General features: G+C 42.3%; 1 protein-coding gene across 5 annotated transcripts in view; it reads right to left on the bottom strand.

The window, feature by feature from the left end:
* palmdb (palmdelphin b) overlaps positions 1-26,800 on the bottom strand; it is an 82,256-nt gene extending 55,456 nt beyond the window's left edge. For 3 of the 5 annotated variants that reach the window (XM_076888768.1, XM_004572067.6, XM_076888767.1), the window contains exons 1-3: positions 26,646-26,800; positions 9,260-9,307; positions 1,737-1,817 (exon numbers count right to left, since the gene is read on the bottom strand). In XM_076888768.1, the coding sequence (XP_076744883.1) occupies positions 1,737-1,817; positions 9,260-9,304 (126 nt within the window). In that variant the 5' untranslated portion in view covers positions 9,305-9,307; positions 26,646-26,800. Of the gene's footprint in view, positions 1-1,736; positions 1,818-3,776; positions 3,824-8,446; positions 8,461-9,259; positions 9,308-26,645 lie in introns of those variants that run through there. The other 2 variants (XM_076888769.1, XM_076888770.1) reach the window with 2 other exon arrangements.
* Between the last annotated feature and the right edge of the window lie 284 nt (positions 26,801-27,084).

A 27,084-nucleotide genomic window follows, 5' to 3' on the forward strand; every position in this document is an offset into this window, starting at 1 on the left:
CATCCAAGGTATGGACATTGAGGCTGTGGACAGCTACAGGTACCTTGGTGTTCATCTGAACAATAGACTGGACTGGACTCATAACTCAGACGCCCTCTACAGGAAAGGGCAGAGCAGGCTGTACCTGCTGCGGAGACTCAGGTCGTTTGGAGTGGAGGGCCCACTCCTGAAGACCTTCTATGACTCTGTTGTGGCTTCTGCTATCTTTTATGGCGTGGTCTGCTGGGGCGGCAGCATCTCTGCTGGGGACAGGAAGAGACTGAACAGGGTGATCCGAAGGGCCAGCTCTGTTCTAGGATGCCCTCTGGACCCAGTGGAGGTGGTGAGTGACAGGAGAACGGCGGCTAAGCTGTCATCCCTGATGGACAACATCTCCCACCCCATGCAGCAGACTGTGACAGCACTGAGCAGCTCCTTCAGTGGGAGACTGCGGCACCCACGGTGTGGGACGGAGAGATTTCGCAGGTCTTTCCTCCCCACTGCTGTCAGACTCCATAATAAAGACTTTAACTGATCAAGCACACACATCCATACATATGCAATAATACTAAGTGCAATAATCCTTTCTGGCATCGTTGTATTTTTACTCAGTTGTATATAGTATTTGTATTTGTATTCTATTTTTATCTTATTGTATATTTATTTTATTTTATTCTACTGTATATAGTATTTTATTTTATTCTATTCTGTACAGCTGTGTACTGTATTTATTCTTATTGTATTCTAATTTTTGCCTCATAACTTTTGCACTGTCCACTTCCTGCTGTGACAAAACAAATTTCCCACGTGTGGGACTAATAAAGGTTATTTTATCTTATCTTATCTTATTCCCAGTAGCTGGGTGGCCTTAGCTGAGGAGGCAAAGCAGGTCATCTGGTAATCAGAAGGTTAGTGGTTCCCAGTCTGTATTCCAAATATCCTTGGGCAGGATGCGAACCCCACCTCTGATGTATCAGTCAGAGTATGAATATGTGGGGATGATAACTAGAAAGGCCTCCAAAGACAACTCTGTAGTATCATTTACTAAAAATAAAGTTTGATTGTATTTACTTTGCTTTTTTGTAAAATAACCAAAACATTTTCTAACATCCAGTTTGGTGATACCTTGTTTTATAATATTTAATGGACATTGTATTAAAATGCAACAAAAACTCTTAAATATGTTGTTTATTGTTAGATTTATTCATTTTTCCAGCATGCTTCCATAGGGAATTTAGATATTTTTTGGTAGTCACTGATATAAGAAGGTGATATCATTACACACCACTACAACACCAGCAGTGACCAGTTTGCCAAAGATGCAGGAAACAGCTCAGTGGCGTGACACAGTTTTAGACAGCCCCCTTGTGGTTAACTGTAACTGGGGTTAACTTGTGCGTAACTGCTTCTTAAGAAAACTTCAGATGTGTGCCCAATTTATCTTAACATGAAAAAAATATAACTTGGAACGATGGAATGAAAAAAGAAGATTTGACTTTTACAATAATGTATGAAATACCCTCAGTTGTGTTGAAGAGGAATAGCTGTAGCTATAATATGAACAATGCTACTGCAGTGAGTATATATCTGTGAAATAAAGCTCTGAGACTGCATCAAGGAAAATGTGGAGAAATATAACAGTAAATGAAATCATTAAACCTTCAAGCGAGAGTTCCTCACATTCCCTGTACACTGTTACACACTGATACATTTTCTCCTGGAAATTTTTGCTTTTTGGCTGTAAATTAGAGACATACCTTTATGTACTGGAGTTTTAACTTCTCTTCTTCTATCTGTCTCCTCTTCTTGGCAATTTCTTCCTGGATTCTTCTTTTGTCCTGTGAGGGCAGGTCAAACATACATTTGTGTCATATGCACAATTACAGCATGGAAACTATTCCACCTGTTGTCTCCTCGTGCTGACACTTCAACCTTGAGCTGACAGACGGACAGCAACAGCTATAAATAGACAAAAAGCAGCACAGGCTTCATGACGTGACCTACCTGTTGCTTGAGTGTGTGTGTACGTGTCTGTCTGTTTGCTATAATTTCAACAACACTCTTTGCTAATTAGTACACTATGTAGCAAAGACATCTAGAAATTTGATCAGATACATTGGACAGAATAAATTGTGCAGTTGTTATCCTGGATATCAGGCAAACACGCTGCTTAGTTCCTTTATTTTTAACTAAGCCTCACTGCTCACTAATATTAGCTCCTAGATCCAGGATCAGTGTGGAATTAAGCCGGAGTAAAAGGGGATCTCCCTGTTGATGTCTGCTAGTATTTATGACTCTGTCTCAGTCCAGACAGCATTCTAAGCAGAGAAGCCCAGAATTCTCTTCATACCGTTTCTAACTCATCCGGGAGGACACAGAGTCATTATCAAGTCAGCTGAGAGACATAATCTCTCCACCAAGTACTGGGTCTGCCCCAGTGCCTCCTCCCACTAGATCATTCCTGAAACACATCACCCAGGAGGCGTCTAGGAGCTCAGGTGCCTGAATAACTTCAGCTGCCTCCTCTCGACGTGGAAGAGCGAGGACTCTCCAAGTCCCTCTGGAAGGACCAGTGAAACCCATTCCTGCTACTTGTATCATGACTTCATTGTAACTACTCAGAGCTTATGATTAAAATATATTTTCAACTCACTTTAAATTATTCATTTTTATTTTTACAGTGCCAAATCACAACAACAGTTGCCTCAAAGTAACTTGTATTTTAAGTTAACGATGCTACAGTGTGAAGTGCCTTGAGACTGTTGCTGGTGAGGGTTCATCGTCTCCACGGACACCGCCCAACCCATCTGTAAATCTCACGGGCCACTCTCTTCTCACTAATGAACTAGACTCTGAGATACTGAAACTGCTGGTCAGAACTCACAAGCATGCTTTGGACACTCTACCCTTTTTCCAACTGAGAACCATATTAAAAGACTTGGAGGTGCTGATTCTCATTCCTGCCACTTCACGCTGGGGCACAAGGTCACCACCTGATGAAACTAACAGAACCACATCAACTGCAAAAAGCCAAGATGAAATTCTGAGGGTACCAAAGTGAAGACCACTCCCTCAGGATGTCCAGAGCTGTACGGAACAGAGTGACTCTTCTTACATGGTTTTATTAAGCATCACAACATATCATCATAGCTTTAAAAGCCTCAACATAAACACTTTTCTAAGAGCCTGGTGGGAATTCTTTACAATTCTTAAAAAGTCTGCACTTATCCCATGTAAACTAAAAAGTTTTTAAAATAAAACTATAAAGAAAAATCACTGAATACTAACTACTAGAAAAATACTAACATTCTCATCGTGGCATGAGAATAAGACAAAAAAAGAAATTTAAAAAAAAATCATACAAGACCCAAACTTTATTTCATTTGAAGAAATTTGATCAAAATATAAAATCAGCAAAGGTGAATTTCTTTAATATATCTGCAACTGAAACCATCATACAGGAAAATCTGAATCCCTGTCAACTGAATCCCACTTGGGAAGCTGTCATGTGAAGGCTGTGCGCAGGCAGGAAAAGCACCCAAAGTGCAGACAGTCGGAGACAAAAGGTGAACTTAAATACAGCGTTAATGCTGAACTCCAAAAAGTACGAAAACTGAGACTCCAAGGTAAACTTATGCAGCCAGAACACACAGCAAAATAAGGGTAGATCACAACACGGACACAGAGAAACACAGGGCTTAAATACACAGAGGGAGCAATCGGGGCAACAGGAGGGAAACACAGCTGGGGCAAATCAGGCCTAACGAGACAAAGGAAGCAAAACCAGATGCACTTACATGAGACACAGACTTTCAAAGTAAAACAGGAAACATAACACAGAGACGCGAACTTGACGAGGGGATACAGCTGACAGAGGAGACAGAGCAACTAGAGAACACAGAGACATAAACCATAAGACAGAACTCAAAGAAACCAAAGACTAGAAATGATAAATAATATAATAAACTCAAAACCCTGGGTCAACGACCCAGGCATCCTAACAGAAGCATGTTTTTTAAAAGAACTATACCCCCAAATTGTCATCAATAATTTATAATCTATTGTTTAAAATTGACTAATCAATTTCCCTCCCAAAGGCTAAGTGGCAGCAAGATCTTTCCACCAGTCCAGATAAAAACATCTGGACACAAATATGCTTGAGCACCCTCAAAATGACTAAAAGCCCGACTTACAACTTAAACAATACAAAGTTCTCTACAGAACGTACTACACAGGACAAAGTTTTTCCAAATGGACCTTACACACTCAAAAAAAATCAGAATCCATATCAGAATATTTTATTAATCCATAAGGAAATTATGTGGTTATAGTAAGAACAGACTGAACTAAATCAATAATACAATAATATATACAATGAACCCAATTTTAAATATTCAGAATATTACAGAGATTAAATATATTTGATTGACATTTTACTCTAAAGTGTAAAACTTTATTTGCTATTTTCACTATGGAAGATGGGCAAAGGCTGTAACTGTTGCAGTGTGTTCTGTGCATTAGATGGAGGAGTTGTACAAAGAGATAATAGAGAGATAATACAGATACAGAGGGAATGATTTCCTGAGTCGCTTAATGATGCTTTTGGGTAATCTCAGCCTCTCACTGAGCGTGCTCCTGTGACTGGTCAGCACGTCATGGAGTGGGTGGGAGGGAGGTATGGTTCAGCATTGTCCTTATCTTGGACAACATCCACCTCTCAGACACCACCTTAAGGGAGTCCAGCTCCATCCCCACAACATTACTGGCCTTGTCGGTCAGTTTATTGAGTCTGTTGGCATCTGTGACCCTCAACCTGCTGCCCCAGCCTGAAACAGCATAGAGGATGGCACTGACCACAACAGACTCCTAGAAAATCCTGAGCATTGTCCTACAGTCAATGTTTTCTCTTTATAACATCAGAGGGTGAAGAGGAAAGTGAAGAGGACAGTCCCTTGTGGTGCCCCTGTGTTGCTGATCACCCTGTCAGACACACAATGTTGAAGACACACATATTGTGGTTTTCCTGTTAGCTAATCAACAATCCAGGACACCAAAGAAGCATCCACCTGCATTGCTGTCAACTTATCACCCAGGAGGGTCGGCCTGATGGTATTGAATGCACTGGAAAAGTAAAAAAACATGACCCTCACAGTGCTTGCCGGCTGGTCCAGATGGGTGAAGACTCGATTGAGCAGGTAGATGATGGCCTGCTCTGCTCAAAGGCAGGGCTGGTAAAGAAACTGAAGGGGAGCCTAATGTCACCTGATTATAGTTGGCAGATGGTCATGAAGACCATTCCAGGGTCTTCATGACGTGGAAAGTCAGTGGCACAGGCCTGTAATCCTGGGGGGAACTGGGATGTGGTGTCTTCGTACAGGGACGAGGCATGGCGTCTTCACAGCACTGGGACCCTCTGCAGACTCAGACTCAGCATGAACAGTTTATGAAAGACTCCACAAAGCTGGGAGGCACAAGCCTTGAGGATGCCGGGACTCCCCGAATGTCTGTCTCTTTAAAAAACAACATTGGATGAATTTGTCTCTCTCTGGTCCTCACTGATGAACTCCATTACTTAGTGGGGGTGGTCGGCTCTAGTCTCGTTTCCCTGTATGCCCTTCAGGTGGATAAGGATGCTCTCTGGGACTCCCCGTGTCTGCCAGCCTCGTGGGAGCTGGACAGCAGTGGTTGCTGTTGGGTGGGTCTTGGTATACGAGTGCTTGTGGTGGCAGGTGCTGCCCCCCAGTCTTCTGGGCAAGGGTAGATGTGGGACCTGGGGCCCAGGTGCCCCGGGTCACCTGGTCTCTGGCTCCCTCCTTGTGCAGGGGTGGTCTAAACCCCAAGTCTTGGGACTCCTCTAAACACTCCAGTCTACTTTTTCTGGTGGGGGTGGTGGCTGCTGCCCTGGACTCGGTGGTGCTCTGGGGCATTGTCCTTGCAGGCCATAGGCCAACTTGTTCCTGCTCTGTGGTGGGATGTTGGGAATGGGGTGCCTACTGAGTCAGTCGTTTACTGGCTCTCTCCTTGCAAGGATAGTCCTTTACCTCCCGTTCATACATTATCACCGCTTCCCCCCTGGATGCTTCTGCCCCTCCCTGGGATGTGGGTGATTGTTGGTTCCGGGGTGCGTGGCTTGATGTTCAGGTGTGCTTGTTGGCCCATTCCCTTGGTGGCTAGGGGTGGCTTTGATCTTCTCAATGTTGAGGAAGGGGCAGCCAGATGCCAGGTGGTTCTTTGGCACCTGTTCTTGATTTGTACCAGGGTGGCAGTTTCTGGAAGGGTTGACTGCCTGTTGTCTCTGGTCTTCTGAGACACTCACCCTTTGACCGTGGGCACTGCATTTGTGGCCTCCCTCCTCCTGCTTGGATGGACACGCGGATGTCACCAAGACGTGTGGCCTCAGGTCATCAGTACTCTTGGGAGCTGAGGATGGCTGTGATTGTTGTCCTAATTCAGACTCCATCTGCCTCCAGGACCTGGGAGGACATTATTGCACCTTTCCACCCTCATTATCAAGTGCATTTGTTTTAAAGACACACACACCGAGACACTCACTCTCTGTCTCTCTCTTTCTGTCACATTCATACTCACACTACTAGAAGACTGTTGATTTATGTATCTGTGTATTTTCTCATTTTTGTATGTTGATGCTTTAAAGGTGCAGCAGTTGGCGATACATTTTTCATTTCTATCTGTACTCTTTCTTGTTATTATAATTCCAGCATTAATCCTGTTGGAATTAAAATAATGGAAAAAATAATCTGTTTATTATTAATCAATATTACCTTATTATTATGACTTTGGTACCTAAGTCAGAATATAAAAATCCTAATGCACAGATAATATAAACATTGTTAACAATTTGTAACCCACTATCAGTGAAATCAACGACACTATTACTAATTGACTTCACCTCATGGGCATAGGTTACATTATTGTGCTCGGTTTCTGGGCTTAAATTTCAGTGTAACATTACTCAGTTAATTGTTTATTGCTAATTTAATTAATTGGTAATTGTTAATTAACAGTGTTAATATAAGATAATTACTTGGCTTTAAATAATCCTGAAATGGTTTCCACAGCATTCCCTTCTTGTTTCCAACTTATGGCCCAACTTTAAATATTGAGCTGTAAAAGGCTCCCAAAGATTCATTGATTAAAAAGAGAGTACTTCAGATGTTTGATTGACTGATTTGGTATCCATCAGAGGGACTATGCGATCTACACAGTGAACCTGTGGGTTTTTGTCTGTTACAGAAGAAGGACCATGCTATTTGAAACTGTGGCCCCAACATGACTAGCTATAGTCACATTAACCTCCTAAGACCCGAACTCTTCCACTGCATGCATTTTTAATTTCTCTTTGATATTTGGGCATATTGGGGCCCAATGAATGTAAAAACAAAGAATTACCAGATTTTTTTTTTTTACCTTATTTTTGTTTTTAAGAAAAATAAGAGCCACACATCAGGATATTCGTTTAACATTTTGATAGAATAGTAGCAGCATAATGTCCTTGTAAGTGGATATCAGGCCCTTGTAGAGAAAAATTTAGTATTTTGGTTTAAATAACCCAAAATGTAATGTTCACATATGTGGACGCCAGGTCCTAGGAGGTTAAAGTTCATTAAAGTTCCATGAAACATGTTAAGCTGAAACTGATAACATAATAACAAATATAGTAAAACTCCAAGTTAGATATTGTAAAAAGTGGAAGCCCCTGTGGATGAACAATAAAGCCAACACAGAAGTGCCAGAACTACTCCAGTTATACTAGCTGCCAATTAAAGCTGGCTCCAAAAGTCCCCTCGATTGTTTCACTTCAGCCAATAAATTAACATGTTCACAGCCTAGCACTACAAAAGTTTTGGCCTGGACTCCATCTTCTCCTTCATTACAACTGTTTTTATAACTCACCTGAATGTTGGAAGAGCTACAAGTTACCAGGGACACCATCGCTTTGACTGACAGGTGTGCCAACAGAGGCAGCCTCTCACCTGTGCTTGTGCTACTGATGCCATATTTAATAGAATTAACCAAGAAACAATATGGGCTGCTGTTTCGTACATTAAGTCTGTGCTCTAGTTTTAGTGAGTGCTGGTAAGTATTCACTGAACCTTATGTCACCATCAGTTAGTGCTTTATGTTAATATCTTTCTGCCTCAGATGAAAGCGATGCAGCCTCTCTGCACATTGACAGGCGAGTTGACTTGCACAGCTACAACTCTTTTCTGGCTGGATTTTCTCTCTACGCCATCTTGTAAATACACACCCACATGTTTTATTTTCAGGCTGTGCTTTGGTAACAACTCTTAGTTCTGCATCCTGACATCCTGCTAAAGTAAAGTATCACAGCTCTGAATTACAAGAATGCAGAGATTTACACAATGAGAAACATCTACTGATACACAGGTATTTTGCTGACATATATATATGATGGCATCAAAGAGTGTGACTATGAGCTCTTTACCATGATGGCCTGGAGCCTCTACTTGACGTCGGGGTCACCAGGATTCAACTGACATTTTTAAAACATGCACCTATGGAATGAATGTGGAGTGCCAGGCGACTTCCTTCTTTAATCATCGCATTCACAAGATGTTCAGAAACCCTGGAACCTTGACCTTGGACATAGACATGAAGGTAACCAGGATTCAAACTCATCTGAATCTTTTAGTAGATGCACCTACGGCATGAATTTCAAAATCCTACATCGCCTATTTCTCAAGTTGTTCATTTGTGTTTGGTAAAAACTAAAGACAAATTCCACTACAGTCATTCATTGTAAAATATAATTTTCACATTTCAGAAGCTAATATGAACTTTCAGCAGGACAAAAAGAAGACAAAACAGTTACTCAGACTCTAAAGCTAAGTGTGATTATAAGCTGCCCATTTTATTACAGTTCCATAAGCGTCTGTTGTATTAAAATGTGAACTTATGTTATGAAGATGGACCTACTGTTCACACTGTTTCTAGCCTAAAGCTACCAGTGGAATTACTTCCTTGTTTGTTTTACTAAATCATAAAGACGCACTCACCTGACGTCACTAACTAACTCATGTGGACACAAATCAGATCATTCCGATGACAGACTTCCAGCTCTGCCCCTCTAGATATGATGGTCAACTTTAGTGCTATCTTTGCCATCTACACAAATGGATTAGAACCCATCACCACCAAATTTTTAAAAATGAAGTTTACTTCAAGTCAGTATGTAACACAGATTATTTGGAAACTGGCTTTTTACTTAAACTACAGAGACTGTAGGACTGCTGTTTACCATGATGGCCTGGAGCCTCTCCTTCAGCAGGTCGGCCTCCTCCATGTCCTACGTGAGAGACAAAGCATGTGACAGTTAATCAGCTGCAACTGTGGAGCCACACAGGAACACAGCAAATTAAAGAAGTTAGAAGCCATCACGAATCACTGTGATTACCCACTCTACAACATCTTTATGGAACATTCTCTCTCTCCGTCATACAACAGAGACACAGAAAATCAATCACACCCATAGACTTTTTAATTCTTATACAAACAGCAGATGAGCTATGTCAGAGACAGGAAGTTCCCTTTGGGATGTTCTTCTGATATGTAACTGCTTATTGTTGAAGGGCTCATAATTCTGTGTTCTATGTTCCCAGATTTTACTCTTTGATGCTCATTTGTGTAAATAATTACAAGAATACATAATCCGTATGGCACTTTGGTCAGCAAAACCTGTGCTTTAAAAATACATTTTACTGACTTGTATTAGTAGATCTAAATCATTCATCCATCACACAGCATTGTCAAACAGAGTATTCTACCTCTTTATATTGATAATGATTTCTTTTTAGCTTTTATTTGATCATCAATCATCATCATAAACATCAAGAATATATTTTGCTATCGTGGGTTTAGCTTTAAAACATGAAGTGAATAATAGCACATCATACATCATTTCACCAGTGTTGGGAAGGTTACTTTTAAAATGTATTCCACTACAGATTACAGATTACATGCCCCAAAATATAATTTGTACTGTATTCCGTTACGTTACTCAATCAGAGTAACGTATTCTGAATACTTTGGATTACTTAATATATTATCATGCTTTTTACAACTACATGAATGTACTACTGCTGTGTGATTTATTACTATTACTGAAGGTTACTCTCCACACCAACACCAACTAGATGTTTAAATCATAATATAAATGAGTAACAGTAGGTGGACATTAGGTAAGGCTGCACTTTTTGCAGCGATCTCGTGTAGAAAACTATTCCGCGCGTATATAAAACAGGTCCGCGGCCCCAAACCGCAGTAAAGGGACCTCTGGCTAATATGTCGGGTTCGTGTCCATTTTCCCTGCAACACGGATTACACTACCCATCAGGCTACATTCTTTAAAGCTATGCCTGTAACACTCTGCCTGTTGCCTTCATATTAAATAATTTTTTTAATAATTTTTTAAAGATATTTCATCATGTCATTATGCAGGCCACAAGTAGAGGTGACATGGGCCGCGAGATTGAGACACAGGCATTAGAGCCTCTTAACATCCTAAGACCTGGCGTCCACATATGTGGACATCATATTTTGGGTTGTCCAAACCACAATACTAAATTTTGCTCAATAAGTGCCTGATATCTCTTACAAGGACATTATACTGCCACAAAACAAATGTCCTCATATGTGTATATCCAGGCCCTTGTAGAGCAAAATCAGGTAAAAAGATCATTCTTTGTTTTTGCATTCATCAGGTCCCAGTCAGTCCAAAGAGAAATTAAAAATGCATTCCATGAAAGAGTTCGGGTCTCAGGAGGTTAATGCGTGTTTTGTTTGGGTTTCCACCGGTGTGGAATTACCAAATTACCAAAAACAGAGAGGGGACAGCCTAACATGTGAAATAGGAAAAGACCGCCATGTAATCCATTTATTTCAACAAAGTAACTGTATTTTGAATACCACCTTTTTAAACAGTAACTGTAACGGAATACATCCATCCATCCATCCATCCATCCATCCATCTTCATCCGCTTTATCCGAGGCCGGGTCGCCTCCTCCCGGTGGGACATGCCTGGAACACCTCACCCAGGAGGCGCCCAGGGGGCATCCTTGTCAGATGCCCGAACCACCTCAGCTGGCTCCTTTCGATGTGGAGGAGCAGCGGCTCTACTCTGAGCCCCTCCCGGATGGCCGAACTTCTCACCCTATCTCTAAGGGAGAGGCCAGCCACCCTTCGGAGGAAGCTCATTTCTGCCGCTTGTATCCGCGATCTCGTTCTTTCGGTCACTACCCACAGCTCGTGGCCATAGGTGAGGGTAGGGACGTAGATCGACCGGTAAATTGAGAGCTTCGCTTTTACACTCAGCTCCCTCTTCACCACGACGGACCGGTGCAGCGTCCGCATTACTGCAGCTGCAGCCCCAATCCGTCTGTCGATCTCCGGCTCCCTTCTCCCATCACTCGCGAACAGGACCCCGAGATACTTGAACTCCTCCACTTGGGGCAGGAACTCATCCCCGACCCGGAGTGGGCACTCCACCCTTTTCCGGCTGAGAACCATGGCCTCAGATTTGGAGGTGCTGATCCTCATTCCCGCTGCTTCACACTCGGCTGCGAACCGTTCCAGTGCGAGCTGGAGGCCCTCACCCGATGAAGCCAACAGAACCACATCATCCGCAAAAATCAGAGATGAGATTCTGAGGCCACCAAAGCGAAAGCCCTCCGCCACTTGGCTGCGCCTAGAAATTCTGTCCATAAAAGTTATGAACATAACCGGTGACAAAGGGCAGCCCTGGCGGAGCCCATCACCCACCGGGAACGAGTCCAATAATGTTTAATATTTAGTATTTACTGTTATATTCACATAGATCATCACGATGATGTTGTTTATTCTATTGTTCTTTTTTCTGCTTGTTTTCTCTTTTTTCTTTCTCAACAGGTGATCCAGGTGATTGATATTTGTATTTTTTGTCTGTTTGTTTTGTTTGTTTTTGTTTTTTGCCCTTTAGCGCCATTCCTCTTCCCCGCTGTTTTTCTTTCCCTCTTTCTTTCTCCCTTTTCTTTCCCCCAGTCATGTCTGTCCTGTGTGTAGCAAGTGAAAATAAAATAAATTAAACAATAAAAGCAAAAGTGAATCAGATAGACCAATACGGCAAACCTACATAAACCTACAATCTACAGTCTCTATGATAATGAGGACAGAAATATCATCTTTCCACAACAACACAGATGTAAACCAAACCAAAAAGGCTTTAAATTGATTTCCACAGTGGTTCTACTTTAGAAATATGAGCAGGTAGAAAGGTTGCTCCAAGCCTGACTGCACTTGTTACCTGTTGAAGATCAGACTTTGGTTCCTGGTCAGTGGTGGGCATGCACTGGGTGTGTTTGGTGATAACCTCTCATCTTTTATTTTAACTGATGAAGCTATAGTATATGAAAGTACCATGTGGCTTCACTGTGTCGCTTTACACTATGAAATTAGATCTGGGGCTACACACTTTTTGATGAAAGTGATGATCTTCGTCTTCACCTGCAGTCCATGTTCTGTATCACTTCATGCTTGTTTCCTGATGAGAGCAGCTAAGATGTTTTTGTTTTTCTTTGTTGGGCTTTTGTTTGCTACCTTTCCACTGCATTCTTGAACACACTGTAACATATAGATAGGCCTTAGTTTAGATGAGCTCACACAAAATACTTACAAACGGGGAGCCTCATGAATTAATGATGAATTTCAAAACAAAATAAGTATTTGAAACCCAGATAACAAACAAACTGTCTCATACCTTTACCATTATATGTACTGATGTGTGTAAAATTCTATATAAATGATTTTCTAATGATTAACATCAGACTTAAACTTGGAAGAATTTATTTATGTCTGTGGGGTAGATATGAGGACAGTCATACAACAGTTAATTTGATATGTCCTGTGATGATAAAGTGCTAAACATTGTCCATCTGCAGGGCCAACGACCCCTACACAGGAAGTCTGATAAAAAGGTCCTAATCTCTGATCCTATCAGTCTCACCCAGTGGGTAATGCAGAATTCAGCTGGAGCTGATGTGGGTGAGGGGACTGAGCTGGACTTGATGTCCTGGTGTCTTCCCTGATTGAGCTGATATAGAGAAACCTGAGCAGCCTTACAGGTCAGATTGTGTCAGTCCCAGCTGTTATGTCAGCTCCCCTCTCAGTCATGGCACTTGTTAATCTGGGTTGGTTTTAGAAGCCTGGACCCAATCTACTGTTACTTTAAAAGGCTGGAGAAACCTGTGAGGGCCATTTACACTAAAATAATTAAAAACTCACACTTTTTACCCCTTTGTGAAACCTTTGTCCTCGATTTAGACTTTAATTGTGGGAGATTTTATTAAAGTAAATTTGCAGGAGCAAAGCAAAAGCAGAAATAAAAATAATATGTATCACAAAATAATAGCCATATCCCATCAGTCATCCTTATCTATTTAACCTACTGTGGAGTAGGGAGACGTTGGAAGGGACACAGGTACATCTAGCAATGAAGATGTGGTCCGTCTCATTGCTTTGAGCTACTGGAAACACTCCAACATGGCAGTGATGAGCGAAGATAGAGCCACGTCCACTTTACAAGTCTACAGTTTCGATCGTGGTCTGCTCCTTCTCAGCATCTCTGCTGGAATTTCCAAAGGTGGACTTCTGAGATCTGTACTGATCTCACAGGAACAGGCCCAGAACATCTCCAGACATTCCAGTTTATACTTTGCTCACTTGTCCCACCTCCCTCTCTCTGGGATCTAGTGTTTACATACAGATCCAGCGCTCTTCAGCCACAACGTTTCATTCTCTATTTCTTTCTTTTAAAATGGAAAATTCTGTTATATTTAAACATTCGGTTACGTAATAATAAGCTTCATTCAGTTTAGATTTCACGTTCACTTTAGCACAATCTGTCTTAATCCAAATACTTTTCACCTTAAACTCTGTGTTTGTCAGTCACAGTTTACTCAATACAATCTGCTTTCTTACTAAATCAAACACTTTAAAAGTCAGACATTCACAGATCTATGTCCTGTGTGTGCGCTCTCACACACACACACTCATATCTCTCAAGGTCATTTCTACACCAGTTTTCAGTGAGGTCTTTCAAATCATTATTGTCTTACACTAAACTTAAACATATTTATATTTAACTGATCATGTTCTGACCGGCATTTAATATAATTAACTATCAGCAAAATCAAATAATAATAATCTGTGTTTACTCATTATTGTTCACAATCATGGAAAGACGATGACAGATCACCGACACAGATCTTATTTTCTCAAACCCAGACATGGCTATAAAAGGCTGATGGTGGATCATGTCCACACACAAAATCTGGACTTTAGAATAGACATTTCCAATACTCAGACTACATTTCTCTGTTAACATACTAAAAAGAATTATATTTTTAATTGATCTTTTATTATGATCCTTGGGGGTTTCCTCCAAATCTGGACTTGGTCATGCCTGAGCTTCTGGACAGTGTGAGGTTCAGCCTGGTGTAACGTCTGTTGTGGACGTTTTCCATTAAATAAAGCCTGCAGACAAGCGGTGAGCAGTAGCTAACATTCTTTAATCAAGACACAAAGAACCCTTCTCTCATCCCAACCGGTTGCAGCAGATGGCCGCCCCTCCCTGAGCCTGGTTCTGCCGGAGGTTTCTTCCTGTTAAAAGGGAGTTTTTCCTTCCCACTGTCGCCAAAGTGCTTGCTCATAGGGGGTCATGTGATTGTTGGGTTTTTCTCTGCATCTATGAAGCGCCTTGAGGCGACTTTTGTTGTGATTTGGCGCTATATAAATAAAATTGAATTGAAATTGAATTGAAAGAACAGAAAAACCAAGCTTGGTGGAGAGCCTGCATGATCGTGGGGCAGACAGTCAGCAGAGTCTGAGCCCAGCATGGCTCTCAGTTAAATACCTTCTCCAGGAACAAAAGGCAGCACACAGCTGTTTCAGACCTTAAGGTTCACACTCCCTTGCTACCTCCCAGAGTCCTCAAAGAGACAAAAGATTCTTCCTGTGGAGTCGTCTGCTTCTCCCAACTTCCTTACCAGACCCCCACGTCTGTCTAACTGTATGAGTGTGAGACATGTGAAAATCCAGTGGCACCAAGGCATCATACAATAAAATAATGTGAATAATACATAAATAAAAGAAATTCCTATACACTTCCCAGAGGTGTTCTACTGAATTTAGGTCAGCCAGGCATGACAGTTAATGGTATCAATTGTTTCATCCTCCAGGAGCTGCCTGCATACAGGCACGTGAGGCTGGGCATTGTCATGCGTGGGGAGGAATTCAGGACCCACTGAACCATCATCGGGTCTTGATATGCCTCCCCAGACCATCATCGTTCTGCCACCAGACCCTTTCATGTCTATCAAGTGTTCTCCAGGTTCTCCTGCGCTTATCACGTATTCTATCACAAATGTAAATGGACTGATTCTTATAGAGCGCTTTTCTACTCTCCCAGAGTACTCAAAGCGCTCTATAAAGCATTCACAAGCACTTTCTCTATACTTAGTGCTGTCTAACTACATTCACACACAAACACATCAGAGAGCAACTTGGGGTTAGTATCTTGCCCAAGGATACTTGACATGCTGGAGGAGCCAGAGATTGAACCACCAACCTTCCAATCAGTAGGTGACCTGCTCTACCCCCGAGCTACAGCCACCCCTACAAGCAGCTGAGCATGTCAGGTCCTCAGGCCATCCTCATAAAACGTTTTTTTACCTGGAATCCCAGCCAAGTAGGTCATAAAAAAAGAACCTGGTTCCAGGTACTACCACCTAATGAAAAACCCTAAAACACAAGATGAGCTAAGCCAAGTAGGTACTAGTGGAAGAGACAACAACCAAAACTTCTTACACCAGAGATGAGCTCCTGAACATCAGGGCTTCAAGTCCTGAGGACTTGAGGAGGTTTCTGTTTTTACATAAACAGTGGTGTAATGATGGTGTTATTTAAATAACTATTCAAACTGTGCTCCTCATCTGGAATCTTTAGTCATTTACTGCAAACCTTTTTACTCCCTACATGAGTTTACTTCATTCAGTGTGGTAGGTGTGTATATTCCACCACAGGCCAACATACAGGAGGCCTGGGAGACAAAGCCAGACACCTTAGTCATTGTCCTTGGTGATTTTAACCAAAGAAACCTCAGTCAGAAGCTCCCTAAATGCATACACGTTATTCAATGCCCAACCAGACAACTCTACTGTTACACCACAGTAAGCAATGCCTACCATGCAGTCCTTCATGCTGCATTAGGAATCTCATGGTTTACTTGATCCCTTCATACTGGTAGAAACTACAACTCTCTAAACGTGTATTGAAGACATGTAGGTAGCGCACTAATGATGCAGGCATGTCCGGCTTGCACTGACATGGAGGTTTTCAGGACTGCTACCAACAGTTTGGAAGAGTATACGGATGTTGTGACATCATACATCAGCTTCTGTGAGGACAGCTGCGTATAATGACGCACCAGGGTGAGCTATATTAATGACAAGACCTTGTTCACACCTAAGCTATGGAGGCTTAGCTGTGAGGAGGCTGGAAAAGGAAGAAGTGTTTTGGCATGGGCACAGAGATTGTTTCACCCCTTCAGAAGTTTCTTGATCTCTCAGGATACTTTTCTCCATACTTGAAAGAGATGGAAAAAAGAGACAGAACACCTGCAAACACCATCAACATTGCGTGCAGCAGCAACCACAGCCTCCCAGACACTGTTCAGAGAGGTGTACTGTTTTCCCTCCTTGTAAATCTCACATTTGATGATGGACCACAGGTTCTCAATGGGGTTCAGATCAGGTGAACAAGGAGGCCATGTCATTAGTTTTTCTTCTTTTATACCCTTTCTTGCCAGCCACGCTGTGGAGTACTTGGACGCGTGTGATGGAGCATTGTCCTGCATGAAAATCATGTTTTTCTTGAAGGATGCAGACTTCTTCCTGTACCACTGCTTGAAGAAGGTGTCTTCCAGAAACTGGCAGTAGGACTGGGAGTTGAGCTTGACTCCATCCTCAACCCGAAAAGGCCCCACAAGCTCATCTTTGATGATACCAGCCCAAACCAGTACTCCACCTCCACCTTGCTGGCGTCTGAGTGGGACTGGAGCTCTCTGCCCTTTACCAATCCAGCCACGGGCCCATCCATCTGGCCCATCAAGACTCACTCTCATTTCATCAGTCCATAAAACCTTAGAAAAACCAGTCTTGAGATGTTTCTTGGCCCAGTCTTGACGTTTCAGCTTGTGTGTCTTGTTCAGTGGTGGTCGTCTTTCAGCCTTTCTTACCTTGGCCATGTCTCTGAGTATTGCACACCTTGTGCTTTTGGGCACTCCAGTGATATTGCAGCTCTGAAATATGGCCAAACTGGTGGCAAGTGGCATCTTGGCAGCTGCACGCTTGACTTTTCTCAGTTCATGGGCAGTTATTTTGCACCTTGGTTTTTCCACACGCTTCTTGCGACCCTGTTGACTATTTTGAATGAAACGCTTGATTGTTCGATGATCACGCTTCAGAAGCTTTGCAATTTTGAGACTGCTGCATCCCTCTGCAAGATATCTCACTATTTTTGACTTTTCTGAGCCTGTCAAGTCCTTCTTTTGACCCATTTTGCCAAAGGAAAGGACGTTGCCTAATAATTATGCACACCTGATATAGGGTGTTGATGTCATTAGACCACACCCCTTCTCATTACAGAGATGCACATCACCTAATATGCTTAATTGGTAGTAGGCTTTCGAGCCTATACAGCTTGGAGTAAGACAACATGCATGAAGAGGATGATGTGGACAAAATACTCATTTGCCTAATAATTCTGCACTCCCTGTATAAAAATCAGTCCATTTACCACTTATCTGGTTAGGGCCAAGCACAATAACCTTAGTTTTATCTGATTTTAGAAGCAGTAAATTCGGTAATTAGAGGGGTGTTATCTGGCTTCATAGTTGGGTGTCATCTGCACAGCAGTGAAAATGTATGCTATGCCTTTTGATGATGCTGCCTAAGGGAAGCATGTATAATGTACACAGAATTGGTCCTAGCACTGAACCCTGTGGAATTCCATAATGAACCTCAGCGTGTGAAGAAGACTCTCCATTTACATCTCATGTGTCAAACCCAAGGCCCGCGGGCCACATCCGGCCCAGCGTACATTTCTATCAGGCCCGCAAGATCATTTTATAGAGATTTATTGTTATTGTTATGCATGGCCTGGCGATATGAGGTGCTAATAACACACAAACTACAGATCCAATAATGAAGTGCTGCAGCCTCCTTGCCAAACGCTAGGCTACCTGGGAACATTCCTGCCTCAATCAAGTCAAACTTCTGTGTTTGCCAAGCTAACCCCTCACAATGGCGAAGAGAAAAGTTGATTCCTAAAGCAGAGCCTTTCAGCGCCCGGTGGGAGGATGAATATATGTTTACGTCTACGCGATGTCATGTCTCCAGACAAAACGCAGATTTTGGTAAATGTGAGCCTGAGCAGAAATACGACTGCTCATCGGGTTTGTGAGGATGCCACTGATTTAAGAACACAGTTGTGTGAAAGAAGCAAAGACTTTATTGCATACTCTCTTGTTGTGGATGAAAGTACAGTTGAGGCCAAAATTATTAGCCCCCGTTATGAAATCAGAGAATACACCTGATTTAAGTGTGAAAATGACCATTAACAACAAGTCTGTGTTTTGTGTAGTGTATCTGTTCCCAAAATAACAATGTCCACTAAGTTTAATTAGGATATTTTATTGATACACCAAGCTGAAACAAGAAAGGGCAAAAATGAGACATCCAAAATTATTAGCCCCATGGCCATTAATAGTCAATACTGTACACTTTCTGAGCCACAACTGACAACAATCTCTTAGAGTAGCTCTTTACTAGGTTGGCACAGGTCTCCTGAGGGATTCTGGCCCATTCCTCCATTGCAAATTGTTCTAGCTAGTCCAAATTGAATGTTTTCCAAGCATGGACATTCACTTTGAGCACTCGCCACAGATTCTCAATAGGATTGAGGTCTGGGCTCTGTGCAGTCCACTCTGGGATCATGCTTTTGGTATCCTTGAGGAACTGTTGGACTAATTTTGATGTATGCTTTGGGTCATTGTCTTATTGGAAGACCCAGCGACGACCTAAGCCTAGATTATTTCTGCATATTCTCCTTCAAAATGTCAACATAATTTCTTTTTTCATGATGTCATGCAATGAAACAAGGCTCCCTGTGCCTGAGGCTCCAAAACAGCCTCGCAGCATGATGTTCCCAACTGTGTTCCTGGGCTTGAAGGCCTGTGCCTTTCTTCACCAAACATAAACAACAACTATGTGCTGAAACTGTTCCAGTTTATTCTCATCGGATCAAAGCACAGACTTCCAAAATTCATGTTTACCTTTCCAATGTTCATGGGCAAACCTCATTTGGGCTGTGATGTGCTGCTCTTTGAGTAGAGGGGTTCTTCTGGGACGATACCCCTGAAGTCCACCACGATGAAGAGCAGTCACAACTGTGGTCCTTGAAACATCAACTCCAGATGCCCGCGGTTCCTTGCAGACATCTGTGACTATTTTCCTCTCCAGAGTTCTTGAAATCTTGTGCTTACGGCCACGGCCAGGTGTGCTTCTTACAGAATTCGTCTCCTTGTACTTGGCAATGATGCAACATACAGCATTTCTACACACTGTGAATTACTTGGAAATGGCAATGTAGCCTTGTCCCTTATCATGAGCCTCTACTATCTTTTTTCTGAACTCCAGAATTATTTATTTTGTTTTTGGCAATGGTCAGTAACACTAGTTCCTCTCATGTGTTCAGGTGTCCTGTTCTTTGCACCCTTTTTATGCAATTGAATCTTGTTAGGAAGTCAATTGACTGCACAGATGTGATTTCAAAGCTGATTGGTTAATTACTCTCAGTGTTTTGAAAGCAAATAGGGCTAATATTTTTGACCACCCTATTTTTTATTATATTTGATATAAAGCAAGCCTAAAAATGTATTTTATATTACAAATTTTCCAAAAGCTACTAATAGCACTGGTGAATGTTTGATTATATCAAGTTTCATCAATGCTGTAAACATTGGGCAGAAGTTTAGGAAAATGTTCCAAAATTCCTGGGAGGGATAACATTTTTGAAAACGTATGTCAAAGTGTAACTACCAGTGAAATAAGTGCACTAGTCAGCAGGATGTGATTAAAGATGCAGGAGGAGGACTGTACTGGCGAGTTAACAGCATATCACTGCATCACACACCAGGAAATGCTGTGTGGTAAAGTCATAAAATGGAGCATGTAATGATCACCGTAACGCAAACTGTAAACTAAAGGTTTAAATCACCACCAATTTCAGTCTTTTTTGTGGAAAATAGATTCAGAGTTTGCCGACATTCCTCATCATACAGAGGTCCGCTGGCTGAGTTGGGGAAAAGTTCTCAACAGACTTTTTGAGCTCAGCAAGGAAACCTGTCAGTTCATGGACATGTATGATGCGGTGAAGGCGTTTCAAGTGAAGCTGCTCTTATGGGAGTCACAAATGCACCAGTGCAACTTGCCTCACTTTCCCTGTTGCCAAGTAATGTTGAACCAAGTCGGCGCAACAGTGTTCCCAAATGCGCACTTTGCAGGTAAACTGAGCGCACTGCACACCAAACCTAAACGAACTTGTTGACAAACAAAAATGCCAAGCATCCAGCTCTGACAAAATGGCATAAGAGCAAAGAAAACTGAATGTTATGATTTGTTGTTATTTTAACTTTTGCTGAAAAGCAGAAATTTTATTTATATTTTTGGGGGTGGTTTTGCATCTTGTTCATATTTTGAATTTTGTATAATTTTCACAGGAGATATTTTTATGAAGAGCAAAATATGTTAAGTTTATTTTATTTTTTATAAAATGGCATAATAGCAACAAAATCTCATTGTTTTGATTTGTTTGTATTTTAGCATTTACTTAAAAGTAAAATTTTCATTTATTTTTTCTGGGGTTATAGCAGGATGTTCATATTTCTAACTTGCATAATTTTGACAGGATATATTTTTATGGAGAGCAAAATATTTAAAGTTAAAGTTTATTTTCTCTAAGTTTATTTAATCTGGAATAATATTCCTGTCTGCTTTTATTCATATTTATGTTTAAAAAACATTGTTTTAGTGTTCAATAAATGTTTATCTTGTTTGGCCCGCGACCTAAAGTCTGCCTTGAGTTTTGGCCCCCTGTGCAATTGAGTTTGACACCCCTGATTTACATGCACAAACTGGAGTCTATTAGATAGATATGATACAAACCACTGCAGCGCAGTACCTGTAATACCTACAGCATGTTCTAATCGCTCTAATAGGATATTATGGTCGACAGTATCGAACGCTGCACTGAGGTCTAGCAGGACAAGCACAGAGATGAGTCCACTGTCAGAGGCCATAAGAAGATCATTTGTAACCTTCACTAAAGCTGTTTCTGTGCTGTGATGAGCTCTGAAACCTGACTGAAACTCTTCAAATAAACCTCTGCAGATGATCTGTTAGCTGTTTGACAACTACTCTTTCAAGGATGTTTGATATGAAAGGAAGGTTGGAGATTGGCCTATAATTAGCTAAGACTGCTGGGTCTAGAGATGCTTTTTGAGTAAAGGTTTAACTACAGCCAGCTTGAAGGCCTGTGGTGCATAGCTGATTATTAGAGATAGGTTGATCATATTTAAGATGGAAGAATTAATTAATGGTAGGACTTAATTAAAGATCAAAAATAAAATATTGTACCACGTAGAGGCTAAGCCTACACTTGAAGCCACTGAGGCGTTCGGTGTGACGGGGGTGACATGATGTCACTGGTATGCATGAATTTATTAAACAGTCCAATAACTCCAGTTGTACTTTAGATGTTTATCCCAACACAATTTTACACAACAGCGCAGCGGTCACAAACTGTTTGCCTTCTTCCGATTAACAACACACCTGATGCTGATTACGTGCGTCTACCTTAAAAACCTTCACCATACCAAAAACTCAAAAAATGACCTCTAGTGGCATACATAAGGTATCAACCGAAAAATGGCTCCTACACCCCTTATAATCAAAAATCTAGAATCCACTGACAGATTTTACAGTGTAGTCTCAGTGTAGTCAACCTTTTCCTCACCAAAAGCCTGTTCACAGGCTACTGTGTTTCCTGTCACAAGGATAACATCATCCCAACGTTCACCACTGCTGGTGATAAAGCAGCCTACAGAATGGAGGTGAGGAGACAGGCACCAGGCACTGTTCATTCAGGAGACTGAAGAGCATCAGTGATATTTAACAGCATACAGCTAGTTGGGAGGACTCAACAGCAGCTATACTTTCTGAGGAGGCTGAGGAAGTTTGGTATCTTGCCTATGATCCTCAGCAACTCTTTCAGCTGTGTGGTTGAGAGCATGTTGATCAGCTTCATAACAGTGTTGTATGGCAACACTTATGCTATGGACTCCAGAAAGTGTTGAAGACTGCTGTAAAGATTATCAGGACTCCACTGCCCTCTCTGCTGAGCGTCTACCATCACAGAATCCACAGGATAGCTACTTCCCTCCTCAAAGACCCCATCAGCCTCTAAAACAAGGTGTTCATACGTCTACCCTCAGGTAGAGATACAGAAGTGTGAAATCTAGGACCTGTAGGCTAAATAAGTCTTTCTTCCCCGCTGCCATTAGACTCCTAAACACCTGACACGCTTTTAATACACTTTTACATACTCACTGCTTTCTGCACATACATCTGATGTAGCATTCAATTTGTCCGTCCATTCCCTTCCACTTATCCTTATCAGGGTCGCAGAGAGGTGGACCCTATGTCAGCTACCATAGGGCAAAGGGCAGCGTACCCCTGGACAGGCTGCCAGCCTGATGCTGGGCTAGCACAGAGAGACAGATGACCATTTACACCTATGGGCAAGTTAAAATCAGCATATAACCCCACTAACTGCATGTCTCTGCACTGTAGGAAGACGGAGAACTCACACAACCACAGGGATTTATTTATAGTACATATATTTATATATTTATTTTATGCTTGCAAACATAAACACAATCCAATAAGTGATCCCCTTTCTTTTATGAATTTTTTACATTTTTAATCCTTATCAAATCTTTGTCAAATATGTTTATTTTACATTTTTTGTAAATTAAAATTAAAATCAAACAATTCTTTTTAACCAGTTACATTGTCTTAGGTTTCTATTCCAGTGCTTTGATCGGTGTCAGACTCCAGGCCCAGTGACATGATTCCAAAACCTCCTTCTCTGTCTGGCCACTCAGTCAACATCCTCTTGCTTTTTAATCCCTGCTCCTCCCTCCTTAATCTTATCTGTGATGGATTAGCAGTGCACAGGCCAACACCATGTGCCTTTACTATCATCACCTTGATAAACAGCACTTTATCAAGGTGAAATACATTGTTAACATCAATTAATATTTCCCTCTCTCCCTCTTCCATTAGTATCTGGATGGGTTGCAGCGGTCTCTCTGGGTCCACTGACCAATTCCAACTAGTCGCAGTGGTCGGCTGTACTCTCGTTTCCCTGTTTGACTTGCACATGGATGAAAGCGGTCTCTGGGACTCCAGGGGTCTGGCAGATCCCAGTGGACTGGATAGCTGGGTTTGTTGCTTTGGAGTGTCTAGGGTACTACCTAGTGTTCTTGGGATGTGGGACCTGGGGTGCTTGTGGTGGGGGCTCCTGGCCCCCAGCTGAGTGGCTGGCCTCTTCTGGGTGAGTCTGGGTGCGGGGCCTGGGGACCTGGTGCTCAGGGTTGCCTGGTCTCTGGCTGGGTCCCTCCTAGCACGGGGTTGGCTGCCTCGCCCTGTAGGGTGGGTTGGCCCATGTTGGGATGTTTGGTCTGGGCCTTGGGGGCTCATGGACGCCCGCAGGCCCGTTGGATGTGGTGGGATGTCTGGGTGAGGGAGCAACAGTTGGGTGCAGCTTTTCCCAGACCCAGACCAGTGTGTCTTGTCCCTTTGCTTTGTGTCTCTGTTGTAATTGAGTGGACAACTGGTTCTGCACAGTCCATGCTACTCTGTGGTGGGGGCAATGGGTGCTACCCTTCACTCAACGGTGCTCTGGGACATTGTTGATGGCTGTGTTGCTGCTATTGATGCTATGGTCTGTGCTAAAGATCTTGCTGTCGCTGCCCTCCTGCTTTCCATGTATGCAGGTCCCAGAGCAGAGTTACTGTAAATGGAAATATCAACACTGGTCTAGAAAACCATCCTATTGGTTTCCTACAGCCCCTGTCGCAGGGTGTAGGAAATGGGCGTACATACCGTATTCCATATATAATGTAATAACTGAAATAACATGAATAGAAATGAAGAAATAAGCAGAAAAACCCTGAACAAGAGGAGCCTATAGAGAATAAATAGAACTGATCTCGGAAAGGCAGTGCATTCAGATCATAATTCTGTTTGCAAAAGCTGCCAGAGACAGAATTAAGAAAAAGGAAATAGCACAACTGAACAGTTTAAACATGTTAAAACGGTATTTCTCAAAACCAACGTGTAAAATGAAAATGTTTATTTTAAACAAAAATCTGTACTCTCTACTCCTTATTTTTTCTAAACAGGCTTGTTTCTTTTTGTTTAATGCAGAGCTATTTTTTCACTGCATGTCTTCAGACATCAAACGCATTTAAGCCCAAACAGATGAAGCGCAGTTTGTGTAGTAATCACCAGGGTATGTCACATAAGAAGATACGAAATAGGTAAAACCGTGTGCTATAGTCAGGGGTTAAAGTCGACGGGTGGTTTTGTTTGTTTGTTTATTTGTTTTGGAGTATTTTTCTTTTTTTGCAACACCAGAACGAGCGTCTATAAGTTGCAATTGCTGTACTTTAGCATCCAGCTAGTGCTACAAAAGAAGCGCGAGAGGAAGATAAAGGGAGTTATGTTTTTTAAGTGGCAAGTAATTACAAATACAGCGTTATCAGTTCAGCAAACATCAACCAACACAAACTGTCTGTGTCCATCTGAGCATGCAAAGATTGCATCAAGCACTTCAGTTGGTCAAATAGGGCAGAAAAGACCTACATAAGAACCAGTCCATTCACAGTTTGTCACACAAAGTGTCTGCTAACTAAAGGTACAGCCGCTGTATTTCACAGGTAGAGAACAAAAGAGCTAACTTCACTCAGAGATGGAGAAAGATAAGAAAGACAGGACAGGAGAGAGAGCTTAAATTTAAGGGTAAGGACTGCTCAGTGGTGTTTGATAAACTGGACATTTTGTGCTGTAAAACAAGCTGGGGAAGACTAACTGTGCTATTTAAAGGTTGCATGAAAATACTCTGCAGCTTACTGCAGCATAAATCGGTTAGCTTGCAATAATGTGATGGATTTGAAATAAAACAGTGTGTGACTGGTGCACAGTGGTTCTGGTGCTCATGGTCAGAGTTACATCAAGTATAGCAAAGATTTATTTGAAGTTAAGATGATGATGTCTGGATGCATACGTCCAGATGAAGAGAATCACCCTGATGATGCTTAGATTCATTCACTGACAGACAGCATAAACAGTGTACTGTCAGTGTAGAGGATGGAACATGTCTGTACTCTTACCCTCTCTAATTATTTGGTAAATGGACTGGTGCTCATTTATGCTCTCACAGCATCCACTGAGACTCACTTTCATGCACTTTAGTGTAACTGTCAGTTGCCTCAGGACAATTTAGCATCAGTCACTTGGCCAAAGACATATTAACATGTAGACGAGAGGAGCAGGGGATCAAACCACTGACCTTCTGATCAGTGGATGATCCTGAGCCATGCTCCCGAGCTCCACTTTGAAAGCCAGGGACAAGTCAAGCAGATTGTACTGGTGAGTCCTGGCAATCATGTGCATCTTACTTAGGCACATACCACCCATCTAAATACTGTCACAGAGCAAGCGTATCCTGCCATAGCAACAACACTCCCAAGAGCAGCCGGCCCCTTCACTGCAAAAACTGCGCAGAAAACTATCTGCCAAAACAACCGAGCAGCCGCACCATTCACCAGAACAAACTGAACCCTCATTTCAAATTGTGAGAAATTAGTAAAAACGAGCTCTAGTTCATTATTATTTCCTCTCTGCAGCCTTAAACCGGCTGAATTATAGCTCAACCTGAAATGAGTGGGAAGGAAAAGACACTGGATGACTGCTGTACTGCAGGCAGCCCAAAACAACAGTATGTATGTGGGAGTGCATATATGTGTGTCTTTGCATATACATTCATCACACCCACACACACTCTTTCAAATGTCTTTCTTTCTGTTTCTGACAGTGGAATAATGTTCAGAGATGTAACGTAGTGATTCTTTAGCTGCTCTCTGTATGTGCCAGTGCATCAGTACACACACTGGTTATTTAAAACCCGACCCCCGCTGAGATGTTGCACACAGCTGACAGCTTAAAGGAATTAAAAGCTTACAGAATCAAGAGACCCTTTTGAGACATTTCAGTTCCACACATACATTACATCAAAGTAACTGATGGTACAAAGTAGTTTGTAACACTGGGGGCTCTACATGCAGCACTCTGTCTGACAGAAGAGTATCTACCTGTGAAAGCCACATTCCACGCAAAGCTTGAAATACATCACATATATTAACGTAGAGACAAACACAAACAGTACAAGGATACAAAGATCCACTCACCAGATTTGTGCTTTGTGTGTCCTCGAGCAGCAGAAAGGGTACGGATGGTACTATTGCAGCGTACCGAGCATTACTGAGCCTGAGGTTTTGTCGGGAGATTGTGTAAGCTGAGAGAGATTCAGATTTACTGAGAAGATTCCCTCCCCTTCCTCCCCCCTCCCTCCCGCTCTCTCTCTCTCTTTCCCTCTCTGCTCTCTATGAGTCTGTCACAAGGCCCAGCCATGCGCCACAAATACCACTCGCCAAATAATTGCTCCACACATGTGAACCCCCCCCCTCACCCCCGGCCCCTTGATCCCACCCCAACACACCCACACACCCACCCACACACACCCACACATCCACCGACCCACACACACCCACCCACCCACACACACACACACACCCACCGACCCACACACACATACACACCCACCCACACACACACACCCACCGACCC

Source organism: Maylandia zebra, linkage group LG9, assembly GCF_041146795.1.
Source record: "Maylandia zebra isolate NMK-2024a linkage group LG9, Mzebra_GT3a, whole genome shotgun sequence".
NCBI lineage: Eukaryota > Metazoa > Chordata > Actinopteri > Cichliformes > Cichlidae > Maylandia > Maylandia zebra.